The sequence below is a fragment of the Coffea arabica genome, chromosome 9e (assembly GCF_036785885.1).
Source record: "Coffea arabica cultivar ET-39 chromosome 9e, Coffea Arabica ET-39 HiFi, whole genome shotgun sequence".
Classification (NCBI taxonomy): domain Eukaryota; kingdom Viridiplantae; phylum Streptophyta; class Magnoliopsida; order Gentianales; family Rubiaceae; genus Coffea; species Coffea arabica.
This window is the reverse complement of record NC_092327.1, coordinates 6,337,851-6,354,965: the sequence shown is the minus strand read 5'-3', so window position 1 is coordinate 6,354,965 and position 17,115 is coordinate 6,337,851. Positions and strand designations below refer to the sequence as shown.

The 17,115-nt window shown below is 33.5% G+C and overlaps 1 protein-coding gene across 4 annotated transcripts; it reads left to right on the top strand.

Moving 5' to 3' along the window:
• Positions 1-7,621: 7,621 nt before the first annotated feature.
• On the top strand, positions 7,622-12,019 carry LOC113710385 (phosphoserine phosphatase, chloroplastic-like). Of its 4 annotated transcripts, none has more exons than XM_027233356.2 (8): positions 7,622-8,015; positions 9,077-9,308; positions 9,459-9,591; positions 9,669-9,776; positions 10,482-10,575; positions 10,941-11,090; positions 11,168-11,221; positions 11,643-12,019. In XM_027233356.2, exons 2-8 carry the CDS (start codon positions 9,086-9,088, stop codon positions 11,766-11,768), a joined length of 888 nt encoding a protein of 295 aa, XP_027089157.1. In that variant the 5' UTR covers positions 7,622-8,015; positions 9,077-9,085; the 3' UTR covers positions 11,769-12,019. The 4 variants fall into 4 exon arrangements, with proteins under 4 accessions (XP_027089157.1, XP_027089156.1, XP_071922115.1 ...); XM_027233355.2 differs by having other exon boundaries at positions 7,622-8,020; XM_072066014.1 differs by lacking the exon at positions 7,622-8,015 and adding an exon at positions 8,027-8,360 and having other exon boundaries at positions 9,516-9,591.
• Positions 12,020-17,115: the final 5,096 nt, after the last annotated feature.

Below are 17,115 nucleotides of genomic sequence, written 5' to 3'. Positions count from 1 at the left end.
CTACAAAAAAAATTTTAATTGTCAATTTTATTTTCGAAACGCTGTTCAATGAAATTTTATTGATTTATGTGTTTAAAATTATCTCTTTTCTTTTATAAACTCCTAAAAAACATTAAATTTTCTTCTCTTCCTTTTCGTATAACTCAATATTTCTCTTCTTTTTTTTTATCCTCAACTCCTAAAGTAGCTATAGATGATGGAAGGAGTTGTTTTGGACATGGGTAGAGGATAGAGAAGAGAAATCAAAATACATACCTCCTTTTTTTTTTTTCGACACGATAGAATTCCTATAACCTAAACTAGCCTATTCTAGAGGGGAAGGGGAGGGGACTCGATGTGAGTAGAAACTCCATCGAAACTGGTCAATGAAAACCGTCACATATTGTGACAAATTTTGTGGGAGGCAAGGTTCGAACCCTTGATCTCTCGCACCACCAAGCCTTGGGATGACCACCGGACCAAAGGCCCAATGGCATCAAAATACATACCTCACGTGGGTGTTTTAAATGACTGCAATTGTGCGATTGCGTAGCGACCATAATATGCGGCTGAGGATTTGGTGCCTCTCAAGTTTCACAAGTGCCAGGCATTTATGCTCCGACAATGCCTGATGATTTGACTTGTAATACTATGAAGAAACCTAAGTATTAAAAATGTTAACTGGCTTTGTAGAGAAGTGTATTAATTATGGGCAAGTGGCAGCTTTTTCGTACAGGGGACGAAGAGGACTGAGGATTTGATGCGGTTTGCGCAATTCTTTTTCAGTGTTAACTATGGCCCGGCATGACAAATGGTGTTTTTAGTTTCTAAAACTTTCTCACCAGTTCTTTTTCTTTGTGTTTATTTAAAATTTTATTGTAATTTTTTATAAAATTTATCAAAAAAATGTTTTGAGGTATGTAAAAATTTTTCTTTAAGAAAAAAAAACTTTCCTTTTTCTCCCTTTTTTCCTTTCTTTTTTTTCCTCTTTTCTTTTCTCTCCTTTTCTTCTCCCCCACCCCACTACATTCTTCTTCTCCCTCCCTCCCTATTGAACCACCGCTGTTGCAGCAACGTCCTTTTTTTTCCTCTCTCTCCTTTCTCCTTTTTTTCCCTTCCTCCCCGCTAACTACCACCATTGCCAATAGCAAAATCTTTTTTTTCTCTCTCCTTCCTCCCTCTCCTCTCTTCTCTTTTCCTTCTCCTCCTTTCTCTCCCTCTCCCTCTCCTCCTCCCCTCAGAAGAAGAAAGGAAGAAGGTAATTTTTTTGTGTGTTTTTAGATTGTCGCGCCCCATTTTTTGATAAAATAAATAAATGGTTTAAAAATGTATTTTTTGATTCAATTTGTGATTTGGAAAATGAATTGTGATTTAAAAGAAAAATGGGTCTAAATGGGGGTTTGAGAATGCGACGATTTGACCCAAAATTATAGTTTAAAAAGGGTTTTTTGAAATAAAAAATCGGAGTCGCCACTTGGTAATGAGTTAAGGTGTACCAAGTCACCTAAAAATGAATTTTTAAAGAAAAATAGGAAAAAGTAGTAAGAAACCCCTTTTAAACGACTCCTAGTCCACGTAAACCAACGAAAAAGGTTCGGGAGTCACATTTGACGAAGGGGAAGGCAAGGATAAAATCCAAGGCACCCCTTCGACCTAGCCAAGGCTAGTTGCTTGATTTAATCAAAGATTTTCTTGTTTTAATCAAAGAATTTATTACATTTGGATGTACTACATGAATGCAAACCCTAGACCTAGGGGTATTGGGGGAAATTTCTCTTCAAAGGTTGAGTGGTGCCAATCACATTAATTGTGAAGCCCAATGACGATCCTTTGAAGAAGTCACGAATAATGCGAGTGGGATGCAAATAAATGGAATGCATGTATGCAATGTGAGGACATGAGTTTTGAAAAAGTAATAAAAAAACAATAAATATGTAAAGGAAAATGTGCACGTGAGTGGGCAAGGTACGGTATGTGAAATGATAATATGAAGTGCATGTGTGCAAGTGATGATAAAAGTGTTCGTGTGCAAGTGAAGAAACATAAAGGTGCACGTGTGCAAAATGGAACAAAAGTGTTCGTGTGCAAGTGAAGGGATAAAAGGTGTATGTGTGCAAATGGAATGAAAAGTGAAAGTGTAATGATAGAGTGGATTTAGAATGCATGAGCCTAGGGAATGCATGCATATTGGGTACGGGGAGACCTAAATCGTGACTCAATTTACCCTTTTATAGAGGGAATACAAGCGTGCTAAGGCTTAGAAAAAGCCACACTCGTCTATATCCCATATTTAAGGGGACTCTCAAGCAAATGAACCCTATAACTAGCATGAAATGCAAAAATCCTAAAATGGAGGGAAAAGGGGGTCGAGGGGCATGCAAAATGATAAAACTAAAAGAATGCATGACATGTAATGAACATGCAAACATGTACTAACGAGGGGAAATCCCTAAGGGTCTAGCGTTGGACTAGCCCATTCTATGAATTCCGACTAGCGTTGGACTAGTGGAAACGTACATTCGTCCATCACATTCATTCATGACCATGGAAAGCGAGTAGACATGCCAAACACTTATAAACATATAGCACATAACACTTAGCATGCTCAACTAGATGCAAGAACCTAATTAAAGCAAGTAACACATAACACATAGGCAATTAAAGCCCTAACTATTACATTTGCTAGCTAGGCACACGTCTTCGATAGGTCTTCATTGAATGCTCCTCCAAGCCCTATCTATTACAAGCCAAGAGGTGTACACATACCCCATAAAGAAGAACTTAAATAAAAGCAAAAGTAAATGAAATGAAAGAACTAAAGAAAGGCAATGAAAGCAAATAGTCATGTAATTTCCACGTAACACGTTGGATCACATAGAAGAGATACAAAAAGGGATAAAAGAAAATATACCGCCCCCTTTGAATGGTGACCAAATGAAAGAAAAATGGCTTCAAAACAATAAAAAGGTCAAGGTACCACTTTAATTGAGAAAAATTAAAAGAAAATGGAAACAACCGTCAAATTGAATCACTCGAAGCATTCCAAGGAAAGTAAACTACTCGTACTTAACCAATTAAGACAAACAAAAACCCAATTGGAAAAAAAAATTAAAGAGGTCTAAAGGGCCAATTTATTACTATTATAAACACTAAGGAACTAAAAAAAACATAAAATAAAATTAAGAATCTAAGGTGAAACTTACCAAATCAAACTAGAAAATTCACAAAAAGGTAAACGAGGAGCAATTTACTAGTAGCTAAACAACCAAATGCCAAAGAATCCAAAAAAAATCAAATTAACTACAAGTCTAGGAAAAAGAAATTATTAGACCCTTCAAATTCATTCTACAATCCCTTAAGTATCTACCCAAAACAAATCAAGATGTATTAAAGAGGAAATGGCATGTTAGGAGGACAAAATTAATTAAGTTTCCAATTAATTGGGCCATGGAAGCATTAGATGGAAGCCAAGGGGTTGGAGTGCGATTTTTGAAAGTCATTTTCATGCAAAAGCCATGCAATCACGTAGAAGAAACTTTCTCTGCAACAAATTTCATTTCCAGCCGTGGCTTCTTTCCATTCTACCATGCAAACACAATCCAACAAACAAAAAAACTTGTAAGGAGATCAAACATTCTTCCCCCTCTTCGGAACGCAAAAATCCAGAAAACAAGAATATTCAAATGCTAAAACAAAATCCAGCAACTTTGACTTGTTCTTCCTATTTCATGCTGCAAAAACTGAAAACTAGCAAGGTAGACAACTAAACCAGTTTTGGTGAATTGCTGCATTACCGAGTTGCTCAAATGCACTCCTAGCACAATTAAAAATTCAGCCAATCGATCCAAGCTTCAACATTAAATCAAAGACAAGCGTAACTCAACAGGCCAACAACTCCAAATACAAATTCTGGCAGCCTCTCATGCGAAGAAAAATGAAAAAAAAAAAAACTTTCTTATAATCTGCTGCAAATTTGTAGCTTACTCTTTGTACAGACCATCCATGAGCTCAAATCAAAACATAATGAGGCAAATATCGCATGTTACCCACTAGTATACCCCAAGACATAAACCATTTAACATGCTCAAACAAGCAAAATATAGTTCGGTGACTGCTAAAAAAAAACAAAGTGCAGCAGCAATTTCCAGCCGCAATCTTTCGCATTTTTATCATGCAAACAAATTCATCAACCCAGAAATTATTGACCCAATTTAAAACATGAAATTTTGGGTGCAAGATTAAGATGGCAAATCTGGTTTTGATCATCAACAAAGGAAGGAAATTCATTATCCATCAATAATAAAAGAAGCAAATCTGGCTTTGTGCACCTTCAGCCGCAGCTTTTCTTGCATTTCAACATACAAATGTGTTCACCGTATATCAGAGTTTTAACTACCAATCACCAACTAAACTTGTAACTTCATTGTAGCATTGAAACAAGAAAATGGAGCTAATCATCAAAGGTAGAAAGAAAACTAAACAGCACAAGAATGAAACAGAAAAAAACGCAGCAAGCTTTCTGCAATTCGGCACTTTACAAAATCCAGCTTTCAAACACAATCAAATCCAAACACAAGGCTTTAAACTAGGCAGCAAACCATCATCCAAACAAATAGAAAAAAAAAACTGAGCAAAATCCAGTGCAAATACAAATAAAATACGTTCAGCAAGTTGAAAAATCTGGAACATATAAAACTGATTTGGCAAGTTGAAATGCATTTTCCAGCAAGTACTTGGGCATGAATCCGAATTTACCTCGGTTAAATCATTGTGTTAAGTACCCAAAACTAACATGCAAGGCTACTTAATGAAATTACTATCATTTCTAGTTCAGATCAAGTTCGGACAGCAACTATAAACATCCACAAATCCAGAAATTCTGTTCGCCATCCTTGGATGAACTTGCATGTAGCCGTTCACTATTTCAATTTTTTTTTTTTTTTTTTGCTTAGCCGGACCAATAAACTTCCTGCAAAGCTTAATCATCTAATTTTAATTAGTCAAACACCTAACCAAGTGAAAATCAACCACTTTCCAGCAAATTTCATGCTAAAATACCCATGCAATTTCCAAAACAACTTCAACGGCTAAACTGGAAAAATTGTTTCAGCAATCCATCAACTTCCATTAAAATTTCCAGCCATGCAACCGAAATTCAGGCCACGTAGTTCACATGCAACATCAAATAAGAAACTATCTATCAGGTTGAGTCCAAAATTAAGCTCAGATCATCACAGCTAGCAAATTAAAAACCGAAACTTCCAGCTCAAGCTCTCAGCAGCTTCACTTCCTTCTCAAACAGATTTTTCTATGATTTAACCTATCATCTAACCACACAATCCCACATGCATGCTTATAGTCAGCTTCATCAACCCATAAACAACTCATCTAAGTTCAGAAATTACCTTAGCTTGAAGCCTAAAACACACGACTAGCAGCTGCAAATCCTCCACTCTCGGCTGTCCAGAATTGCAGTCCGCAACTCTCCCTTTCCCTGGCTCAAACTTGCGGCTGGATTGGAGGAAGTTTGACTCTCGGTTCTCTCTCTCCCTCTCTCGGTTGGTCTTGAAGTGAGGCTGGAAGATAAGCTAAGTCCTCACCTCTCTCTCTCTCGTCGTTATTTCCAAAGAAGCTGATCACTTCACAGCTCCCGGCATAGGAACAATTGAAATAAAAATGTTATGGTGAGTGATAATGATTGTAGTGAACTGGCAATGATATAGCGTAGTGGGATGTATATATTGAGGTATTGGGAGTGGAGTGGAGTGGAGTGGAGTCGGCAATAACAATGGAAGGTGCTAGGTTGAGAAGTGGAAAATGGAACCGGCAGAAATAGAATTGTGATTTTTTGATTTTTTTTTGATTTTTTTTTTTAATTTTTTTGATTTATTGAATAGAAACTAAATCTAAATAAACTAGAATCCACAAAGCACAATTTTCCATTTTTCATCAATTTCCTCTTTTCTTTTCTTTTCTTTTTTCACAAATTTTACGTTAAAACTTAAAACTAAAACTAAAACTAAAACGTGAACAAAATTAATATGACAAATAATTAGCAAATAAAAGACAAATAAAAAGGTAACAACTAAAATGCAGACAATCTAAAACAAAATCATGAATTAGATGCAACATACAAATTATTTAAAAATTTGGTGTCTACATAGATATTTTGAATTGTATATTTTAAACATTTTGAGAAATTTTTTGAGATTATTGTAATTAAAGTTGTTAAAAAACTTATAGAAGAAAAACTTAACAAAAAACTCCTTTATCAAACAAGCCCTTAGTGTAGAATTTGTAGAAAAACTCACTCCTTTGTCATCTCTTTTCCCCCAATAGCCACCAATCCGTAGGGGTGAGCAAATTCGGTACGTACCAAATCCACCGAATTCTAATATGGTATGAAATAGGTAGTGAGATTATGAATTTGGTAATAACTAATTTCATATTCAAATTCGGTAAAATGAAATAGGGTACCGCATTACCGCATTCGAATACCAAATTAGTTTATAAAATTATATAATATACAGATACAGATAAATGCTATTTAGTATTAGTATATACTACTAATATATTATTATATTATATAGGTAAATGCTATTAATAATAGTTAGTATGTGGTATTATCATGCACTTATAATAATAATAATAATATATAATAATGTACAATATATTATTTTAGTATTTGTTAATTGTTATATGACTATAATAATACAAATATATAGTAATACATAACAATATAACATAACTATAATACTTATTATTTTATACACGAGTAACATGACTAGAATTAGATAATAATTAATACATATATGTATAATACTAAATATTAAACAATAAACATAATTAGTAATTAGAATTTAGATATTGGTAATTTGATACATCATTCATGTTTGAATTATTGAATATTTGAATATTAACTTGTAACTTGCAAGTATTAATGTGCTCTAAATTTACATTACATATATTAACATAAAAATTCATATTCTCTATTCACCAATCTTAAGGTTTTAAGTATAGACAAGACAACTAAACAATGTAAGTGAATACATATGAATTGCAAATTAATGTAGTAGTGTATTGACTTTCACAATAACATATGTAAGTAAATAAGTTTTATTTTGATTTGAAATAAATTATAAGTTTGTAACTAATATAACTTATCACTAATCATTGTAATTTGTAAGTTTGTAACTAATATTACTTATTATTAATTATTGTAAATTATAAATTCATAAATTATCACTAATCATTGTATAATCTAAGGTTTATTCTAGTTTAAATTAATCACTTTTTATGTGTTCTTTAAATCATAGACTAAGGATTCTAGGTATAAGTGATCAAATAAATGTCAATTAAATTAAACCACAAAATGATTAGAACATAAATAATGTGTTAAATTATGAATAAATTGGGGATCAAATCAGTAATAATTTTTTAAAAAATCAGTTTTTTTTTATAAATGAATTCGGTTAACCGAATTCATTACCATTTTCGAATTCGAAATCAGTTGCGAAATGAATTCGGTTATAGTCAATTCGAAATTGAAAGCCCTTTAAATTTCTATAAGTCAAATAACCGAATTCATCGAATTCAACTAACCAAATTATCGAATTTGTACTGTTTGTTCACCCCTATCCTATCAATCTGACCTGGTCCATTCTTTTTCCCACCCAATCTTTTAGCCATTTAAACTCTAAAAACTTTTTCCCAAAAATTCTCTCTTAGCTTCAGATTTTTAGAAACCCGGCTCCCATCCAAAAAACAAGAGACAAAACCGAAAGAAAAATTTCACCCGGATCATTAGCCATTTAAACTGTCAAAACATTTTCCTAAAAATTCTCTCTTAACTTCACAGATTTTTAGAAACCGGATCCCATCCAAAAACCAAGCGAGAAAACCGAGAGAAAAAGATAAGAAAACATAAAAAAAAAGGAAAAGAAGAGCAAAAGACAGAGGGCGGAGGAAGTTGCCGCCATCGCCGTCATTGTCGCCGCAAACCCAACCACCACCACGACCGTGGAATCTGCTTGAAGGCACTGTAAAAATTCCTCAACTCTCTTTGCTTCTACCATGTTGTTTTGTGAAAATGCTACGTCATGTGTCTTCTTGCTCTTAAATTTCTGAAGTTGGTATTTTTTGAGATCTGAATTTCTTGTGACTGGGGTTGGACTAAATCTTATTTTCCTGCCAAAATACGGGCTGGATTAGTTCCTGATATATTAGAATATGTTGAACTTCTGTTATGTCTATAATCTGTTTCTGGAAATGCTTAAGTGAAAATTTGAGCTAAAGGTATGAATTTCCTGAATTTGGAGAGGATGATTCCACCAGTCCAAAGCTGGTCGGAGTTTGGGATTTCACCGTCTGAGATTTCGCCGGTGAGCAGACCTCACCAACCTACAGTAGTAGGAGTGTAAACGAGTGTAATTTGCTTTCCTCATTGGGCCAACAATTATAGTCATTAATTATCGTTTTCTTTTCATGCCCTGAAATCGGGCACAACATAACTGTACCTGCCCTTTGGTATTCTCACTCGTTATTGTTTCAGGAAATCTTTAGTGGGTAGACCTTTGTTTTCCAATTTTTTTTTTTCGTTTTACTTCGCCTGCTTGCTACATATATGATGCTTGTATTGGTTGGGCTTCAGATCTTGGAGTAAAAGTATAGAGATTTGATTTAATTGTCTTTGACTGCAATTTCTGATCTTGCTCCGTCGAAGTTATTTTGTTATTTTTGGTTGGTTATTGAATGATTGAAGGCCTATCTATGATCTAAGAGTGGTTGGAAGCTAAATTTATATGCAATCTGTATGAAAACTTATAGTATTGATTCTTGTAGCCGCCTGTACAAGTTCATGTGGAAATGGAGTTTCCTTCATTATTGAATTAACTTCTTTAAAGCTCGCGTTTTGCTACATTTTGGATATGATCTGCATCCCTTCTTTCCGCTTTTTAGTGCTACACTTCACTATATACTAATGGTTATTGTGTTTAGTTGAATTTTAATGCAAATTATTGATGAATTTTATGATTGTCAGTATGGATTTTTGGCATTGAAAGTGATATAACATGTTCTTAATTTTGGCTACAATCAGGGAGCTTTGATGGAGGGATTAATTAGTGCACAATTGAACCCAATTCACACCTATTCTACACAAGAAAGTTTTGTTTTTTCCCCCACATTTTCTCTAAGGATAAAGACAATTGGTTTTGGTAATAAATTTAAGGCAATGAGAAATCTTAAATCATACACTTCAATCAATGCTTCGGTTCAGCCATTGGAGGCCTCAAAAGAGGACCAATTTAACAAAGCATTGCCGTCAAAAGGTAATTTTCAAGGTCTGAGAAAAACTTTATTTCTTGTATGTAATGTATAAAATATAATGACAAATTAGAATTAATACTATGTACGAATGAAGACAAGGATGAGTTTTAATTGGTGATATGTCTAATTGATGTATCCTTTAAATTTGTAAGAGGTCCTTGAGTTGTGGCGCAATGCTGATGCTGTATGCTTTGACGTGGATAGTACAGTATGCCTAGATGAGGGCATTGATGAACTTGCTGAGTTTTGCGGAGCTGGAAAGGCTGTTGCAGAATGGACTGCTAGGTGATATGCCTTCGATAGACATTTTTTTAGATGTGCATAGAATTGAGTTTTTGATCTGATTATGTGCTAATTACTAGGGCAATGAGTGGTTCTATTCCTTTTGAGGATGCCTTGGCTGCAAGATTGTCTCTGTTTAATCCTTCAATAGCACAAGTCCAAGATTTCCTTGAAAAGAGACCTCCAAGGTAAGAAACTATATTCAGTAGCGAGAAGTTTATGCTAGAATTGCTTCAGTTCTTTTGACAGTTAATGAGGCCTATGTGCATCATCTACTATCTTTAACAATTCAATGTAAGTTCCAAATGCTTTGGACATCATCACGTGTAGAGAAGTGAAATACAGACATAAACCTCCAAAAAAAGACACTGTGCTTGTTTTATCTCTCAATCTTGTGCACAGTCAATCAGTTTTCATCATTACTACAGTGCAATTTTGTAAACTAAAATGGTGAAGTTTAGTTGTGAATGACTTGACTACAACCATGTAAAGTTGCATCTTGTAGTTGTTTCAATTTGGATTACGATTATGAGTTACACATCTTTGGCATGCAAAATTTGCATTTTAACAAGATCTAGTATTAGGATGTGCATATCAGACCTTTCAGAATGCCTGCCATCTTGAAGGTGTGCTCTTCTGATTGCACACAAAACCCTGATTCAAGTGAAATAATTAAGAAACAATTAGGTTTATGCAACTACTCTATTTGGACAATGTCTTGTCTTTTGAGTGTTTGCATCTGCCGTTGTTTTGTATATAATATGCAGTATGTATTGTTATATAGCATGGAACTTTACACGAAACTAAACCATTTAGTGTTTTTCAAGCCATAGCTGATCTGTATTTTCCAAGTAATGAAAATGTCTGGGTTAATTGATTTACTTGGTTTGCAGAATTTCTCGTGGGATTGATGAGTTAGTCAAGAAGATGAAGGCTAGAAACACTGATGTTTATCTGATCTCTGGAGGATTTCGCCAAATGATCAATGTATATGCTTCTCTATGAGTGGCTTTTGATATATCTTTTCTTCTTCATATCCAGATAACAATTGAGGCTGGGAGTCCTTGGATCAATTTTCCATTGTGTCTAGATGCCCATTAGCATACTATAGTCATTATTGATGTTGATTAAATATTCTCTGAATTGATGGTTCAAATATTGGCTAAAAAATTGAGGTTCAGTAACCTGATTTTTATGCTACACTGCTTCCAAGTTGATACTTTTCCTGCATCAATATTACCTGTTTTAACAGTTCCTTGCTTTGAATCCCTAAAAGAATCACACATGTTTCATATGGAAGCATACTTTGTGCTTGAAACTGTGTCAAAGTTCTAACTGCTACAGTTTAACAGCCTGTTGCATCAATTCTTGGTATTCCCGTTGACCACATTTTTGCCAATCAACTTCTTTTCGGAAGTGCTGGAGAGTTTTTGGGGTTTGATACAGATGAGCCAACGTCTAGGAGTGGAGGAAAAGCTATTGCTGTTCAGCAGATAAGGAAGGTAAGTTGAACTCTTAGTAGTTGTTTGTTGTGTATTGGTTTTTAGAATATTGACCAAATACTTGATAATGTTATCAGGCTAATGGATATAAATCGCTGGTCATGATTGGAGATGGTGCAACTGATCTTGAGGTAAAAAAGTGTTCATCTTGTCTAGTTTGGTGACCACTTCATCTACGGAATACAACCAACCCAAGGAAAAAAAAATCAAGAAGTAAATCCCAACGAGAGCTTTTTCTACTACATGTTAACTTGAGTTTAACAGGGTCCAATATCTAGAATCTAATAACTGACTTTATCTAAAGTCTGCATACAGCAATAGCTGGACATAAAGATTTAGACCTCAAACTTGGTAAATCCATGGAGGAATTGATTCCATACATTGACTTTAATTGCTTCAAAGTAGACTATAGTGGCTATCTAAAAACCTGTTCAAGCTTCATACACTATTAATATCATTCTAAGTTTTGGCCCAAAAATGCATCTAAATTGAATAAATGAAGAGCTTTTACTCTCATGTTGCTCGCAGAATTTATACTCTTTCTACTTGTAGGCTCGCAAACCAGGAGGTGCCGACTTATTTATATGCTATGCTGGGGTTCAGCTCCGAGAAACTGTTGCAGCTAAAGCTGATTGGCTGGTGTTCAATTTTAAGGACTTGATTGATAGCTTGGAGTAGCATGCACCCATTTTTCTTGATTGATACCTTTTTTCTGTTTCCTTTTGGGTGGTGGTTCTCTTTCTTTACCTTTACTATTATTGATTTTTTGGGGGTACTAGAGTTCTATGGGTTATAACTACCATGCTTCCAAAAATCTTCTGCATCAGTATATGTATTCTTTGACAAACATTTTATGTATGTAATTTGTGAAAATGACAGTCCTCAGGCACTTGCCCTCAATAAGCAACTTGAAAGCCTTGTTGATGTCATCAAGTTTGACCTCATGAGTGACAAACAAATCCAGCTGAAGTTCACGGATGTGTGTTCAAAGATTTAAGCAAAATCTGGGAGAGATTCATGTCTTTGATGTTTGTCATTTTGGAACAGGTGAAAAACAACAATGTGGTAAAAGCCTTGCAAATCTACAGTACATTATCCAGGTAACGTTTTGCAAGCATTGGGAATCAAGATTTGGCTTGAGACCACCCTATTGGACTCCTGTGACGGTTTTCCTGCTATGAGCGCTCACCAGGTAATTGAGGATCAGCTGCGAATCTGGCTTCACTCTTAATACAACCGTCTTGCCCATTCCTGATGATAGATTGTACATAGAATCTCATTTAGTAGCAGCTAACAGCAATGAAATAACTGAAAAACTCGAACTAGCTTAGTACTGGTAGTCAAATCACAAATGTTTAAACCATGAAAGCATACTCTTTAATCACAAAAGATAGAGTGGACCTATGTTAGCTGATTAAGAATACTGTTATAGTACTTAAATCATCAAATCATTATATCACCATATTCTCTCCTCCATTAATTCTAATACAAATCTTCCAAGTGTTACTTTGGCTGATAGATCAAGTACTTTGATTGTGGTTTTTGGTGTAACTATTCCTACAACCTCTATTTCTGTATACTCAGTCTTACACTTGTCTAATTTTTCTTTTAATCAACTCTCAGTCAATAAAATTACAAGAGCTCTTAAGTGCTTTGTCTTATCCTTCTCTGAATATTGTATTTATTAGGATCGGAAAATTTTGGTAGAGGATGTGAGTTTGGTAGCCTTTATAGACTTGAAACTTTGAAAATGTCAAAACCTGTTACATGTTTGTTCATCATGACACCTCTTGAAGTTTACTGTCATTTGGGTGATCTATCTCTACCAACTTTGAAGAAATTGTTTTCAAATTTTCAAGATTTATATAGTGAGATACGTCAATTTGTGAAGTATCTCTGTTTGCCTTATTTGCCTAGGTCAATAAATAGGTTGCATACCCTTTTGAATTAGTGAACTCTAATATTTGGGATTATTGTCCAATAGCATCTAAGTCTAGTTTTAAATATTGTGTCACTTTAATTGATGATTACTCTCGTATTACTTGATTATATTTAATGAAAATTCATTTAGATTTATCCAATGTTTGTTGTTCCATACTGAAATAAGAACACAATGTAATATGTCTATGCGCATTTAGCAAGTTGATAATAAAAGAATACTTTTATAAGCTTTTTAATCTATATAAGTAAGAAAATGGAATTCTAAACCAATATTCATGTCTTGATATAACACCATAAAATGCTGTTATTAAAAATAAATAGGCACTTACTAAAAATTGCTAGAGCCAAGTTATTTCACATTTTCACCTAAACGTTCCTAACTAGATTTGGGCAGATGCTACTTGACCAACTTGCTTTTTAATTGATTTCATGAATCTGTACTTGCTAGTGAGATATCGTATTCAGTTTTGCTTCCACCTAAACGTTCCTATATAGATTTCGGCAGATCTTATTTCACCAACTTACTTTTTAATTAATTTCACGAATCTGTACTTGTTATTGAGATATCGTATTCAGTTTTGCTTTCGAACCTAATCTTTATTCCATTCTGAGTCGTGTATATTTTGATGTCTTTGTTTTGTTCATGACATCCATTCCAAGCGTCTAAATTAAGTGAATGTACTACTTGTTTTGTTCATGACATCCGTCCCCAAGCGTCTCAATTAAATCCAAGTTCCCTAGTACTCTTATACTAGTGTGAATAACCATGCTACGCATGGTGCTAATTAGGGGTGCAAACAAATCAAGACAAATTGAGTTTTGATCCAATTGGGTCGAATCTCAACCTAGGTTTATGAACCTCAAATTCGAGTTCGACCTTGACAAACTCAAAATATAAAACTCGAGCTCGAACTCAACTCAAATTGAGTTTGAACTTGAGCTTAAAAAATAAAAAGATAATTATTTTATTTAAAAAAAATAATAAATAATAATTTTTCTTAACAAATAATAAAATATTAGGGATATATATGTAATTTTACTATTAAAATAATATATATATATATATATATATATATATATATAATTGAACTCGAGTTGGTTTGCTAGTTAACGAATTTAGTATTTTTGAATTCGAGTTTGAATTTGACTTGGTTAGTTCGAGCTCGAACTTGAACCACTCGCGATTGATTTGATTCGTTTGCACCTCTAATGCTGACATTATTGAAAGAAATAAAAAGAGAGGTTGGATTAAAAAAAGTACAATTAATCAAAATCTAAGATTTGTCTAGCATTAGTTTAAAGTATGATAAAATGTGTATATCATTCAAGAACTATGTTTTTGCAAAAGATGAATCCTGAAATAATAATAAAAATTTATATTAGAAAATGAATGACATATGGAAATGAATGTAATCACATGTTTTATTGATATCAAAATGAAATACTTATAAACATTATGCATTCGATTTGATAATCTTGTATGAAAGTGTAAACAAATTTCACACCAATTAACTTTTAGCTCGAAGGGTAATATTGGTGGTTTAATTGACACTATTGAATTTTTGTGGAGTTCATACTACAAAAGAATGTTCAGCGAGACTTGTTTTTCTTGGAAGTGAACTTGCTACACATTTTGAAGTATTTCAGTGGGGTCACTATGGTGTATACTTCGTTTTGTAATTAGTTGTTTTCTCCTTTGTAATATTGCAAGTTTGGAATTGAGACGTCATTGAAATGCTTGTAGATGGACTTCGTCAATGGTGAAAGTAAAACACGTAGTCTTGTTTTTTTCTTTTTCTTCTCACTGTATTTAGTTTGTGTAGATGACAAATAAAAATGGATTAGTGGTCGTCAGTCTTGTGAATAATTATGAGAATAAATTACGTTATGACATTAAGATGCGTAAAATTATGAAAATTATAGGGATTGTAATTCAAATGGGCTCCTAAATTTTGGATATATAATTTTCATAGTGGTGAGGTTTTTAAATTATCAGTTAGTTATTATTATTAGTCGTGTGTGTAGTGTTAGACGGGATTTGGAATTTGAAGATGTGATTTTGCAGGGTGATTATTATCCGTTAGTTTGCATAGGTGATTATTATTCTTTACTTAAAATTTTGGACTTTTGATTTTGTGGGTTAGTGGGTCATTAGTTAATTAAAATTTTGGAATTTTGATTTTGTAGATTAATGGATCATGTGAATTGGAAAGTGGAAAGTGATAAGGAGACGCAATAAGGATTATTGAATCAAAATAAATCTAAAATTATAGTAAAAAGGAAATTCAAATTGAAATTAAAATTTTTGACGCTTATGAAGGATCCTCGTAAAAAACCTGCTTTCTAATACATATAAACTAGTGTGATTATCCATACTATGCATGGTGCTGGCATTATTGAAAGAAATTAAAAGAGATGATGAATTAAAAAAAAGTAAAAAAAATGCTATCAACATAATCAAAATCTAAGATTTGTATAACAATAGTTCAAAATATGATAAAATGTGTACATCATTTAAGAATTGCGTTTTGTGGAAGATAGATCTTGAAATAATAATAGAAATTTATATTAGAAATTGAATGATATGGATAGAAATGAATGTAATTTCATGTTTTATTTGATTTCAAAATAAAATATTTATAAACATTATGCATTCGATTTGATAATTTTATACGAAGGTGCGAATTTTTTTCACACCAATCAACCTTTAGTATAAAATTTAATATTGGTGGTTTAATTGACACTATTGAATTTTTGTGGAGTTCATATCACAAAAGAATGTTCAATGAGATTTGTCTTTCTTGAAAGTGAACTTGTTGAACCTAATTTTGAAATATTTCAGTAAGATTATTACAATAAAAGGTTTCGTTTTGTGATTAGTTGTTTTCTCCTTTGCTTTGCAAATTTGAAATTGAGACATAGTTAAAATACTTGTAGGATGATACACAGTCTTTTTTTTTTCTTTCACTATATTTGGTTTGTGTAGATGACAAATAAAAATGAATTAATATTGATAGTTTAATTGACTGTTGAATTTTATAGAATTCATACTACAAAAGAATGTTCGGTGACATTTGTTTTTCTATGCGTGTGAAGGCTCCTTGTAAGAAATCTGCCTTCAAATGTATATGTATAAATATAGATAAAGACTGTAGGGTTAGTCGCGCACACTCCGCTTGCTAGTGCTAGACGGATTTGGGGCAGGGATGGTCATCAGGTCGACCGTCCCTGAGCAGTCCTCTCACAAAAGAAAATGAGAGGATTGCAATGGACCACGTATATTGGGAGCAGCAGCAAAGGAAAACGACATAGTTTCACTAAGTGGGCAGAATAAAAAAAGTTAAAAATGTATTGAAACTCTAACGGTGTCCATTTGGGGCAAATGGACTGATTCAAAATTCAAATATCAAATGCAAAATTTTGAATCAACCACATAAAATGAAAAGAAAAAAGTTGGGAAAGCATGGATTCATTCTTTGTACACCAAAATAAGTCTTGCTATCTCTACGGATATTTGCCAAAAATAATTGAGAGATAAAATGCAAACATTGAAGTGGGAGGAGAAATTTAGGGCACGTTTATGTGAAGAAAAAAGGAGGCCAAATCTATTGAGAGGAAGCCAAGCTCGTGAGGCATTTTGAGTGAAGATGGAAGGACCAATTTATCTTTGTAGACATCTTTGGAAGGGAATGCAACAATTGAATGAGGTTAAAAATTGTTAGGACAATTTCTCTACATTCTTTCCAGGGCAGGCAGCAAAGTAGAAGGGAATAGAGGAAATACATTTACAGCAGTCTCCAGTTTTGTTGAACAACTGAGTAACAGCAATTGTGCCATCCAACGTTGGTGAAACATAATGCCCCAATTCGACGAAGGTAATGTCACTGAACTATTTCCTGAACTATATCTAATGATTTGTCACCTAAGGTATATAGATATAGTAAGAGCCAACTTGGGGGAGGTATATACAAGGAACTTATGCATGCCAAGTGTTTGTAAATTTGACTTAATAGACGAATTAAATGATTTGGAAAGTTTATCAGCATATAAAATAACAAGAAGAGTATGAAGGTAATCATTACTT

Coding starts and splice junctions, on each gene's coding strand:
- LOC113710385 (XM_072066013.1), top strand. CDS start 8,277: ATGAATTTCCTGAATTTGGAGAGGATGATTCCACCAGTCCAAAGCTGG. Junction 8,361..9,076: donor CACCGTCTGAGATTTCGCCG/GTGAGCAGACCT, acceptor GGCTACAATCAG/GGAGCTTTGATGGAGGGATT. Junction 10,576..10,940: donor GATTTCGCCAAATGATCAAT/GTATATGCTTCT, acceptor ACAGTTTAACAG/CCTGTTGCATCAATTCTTGG.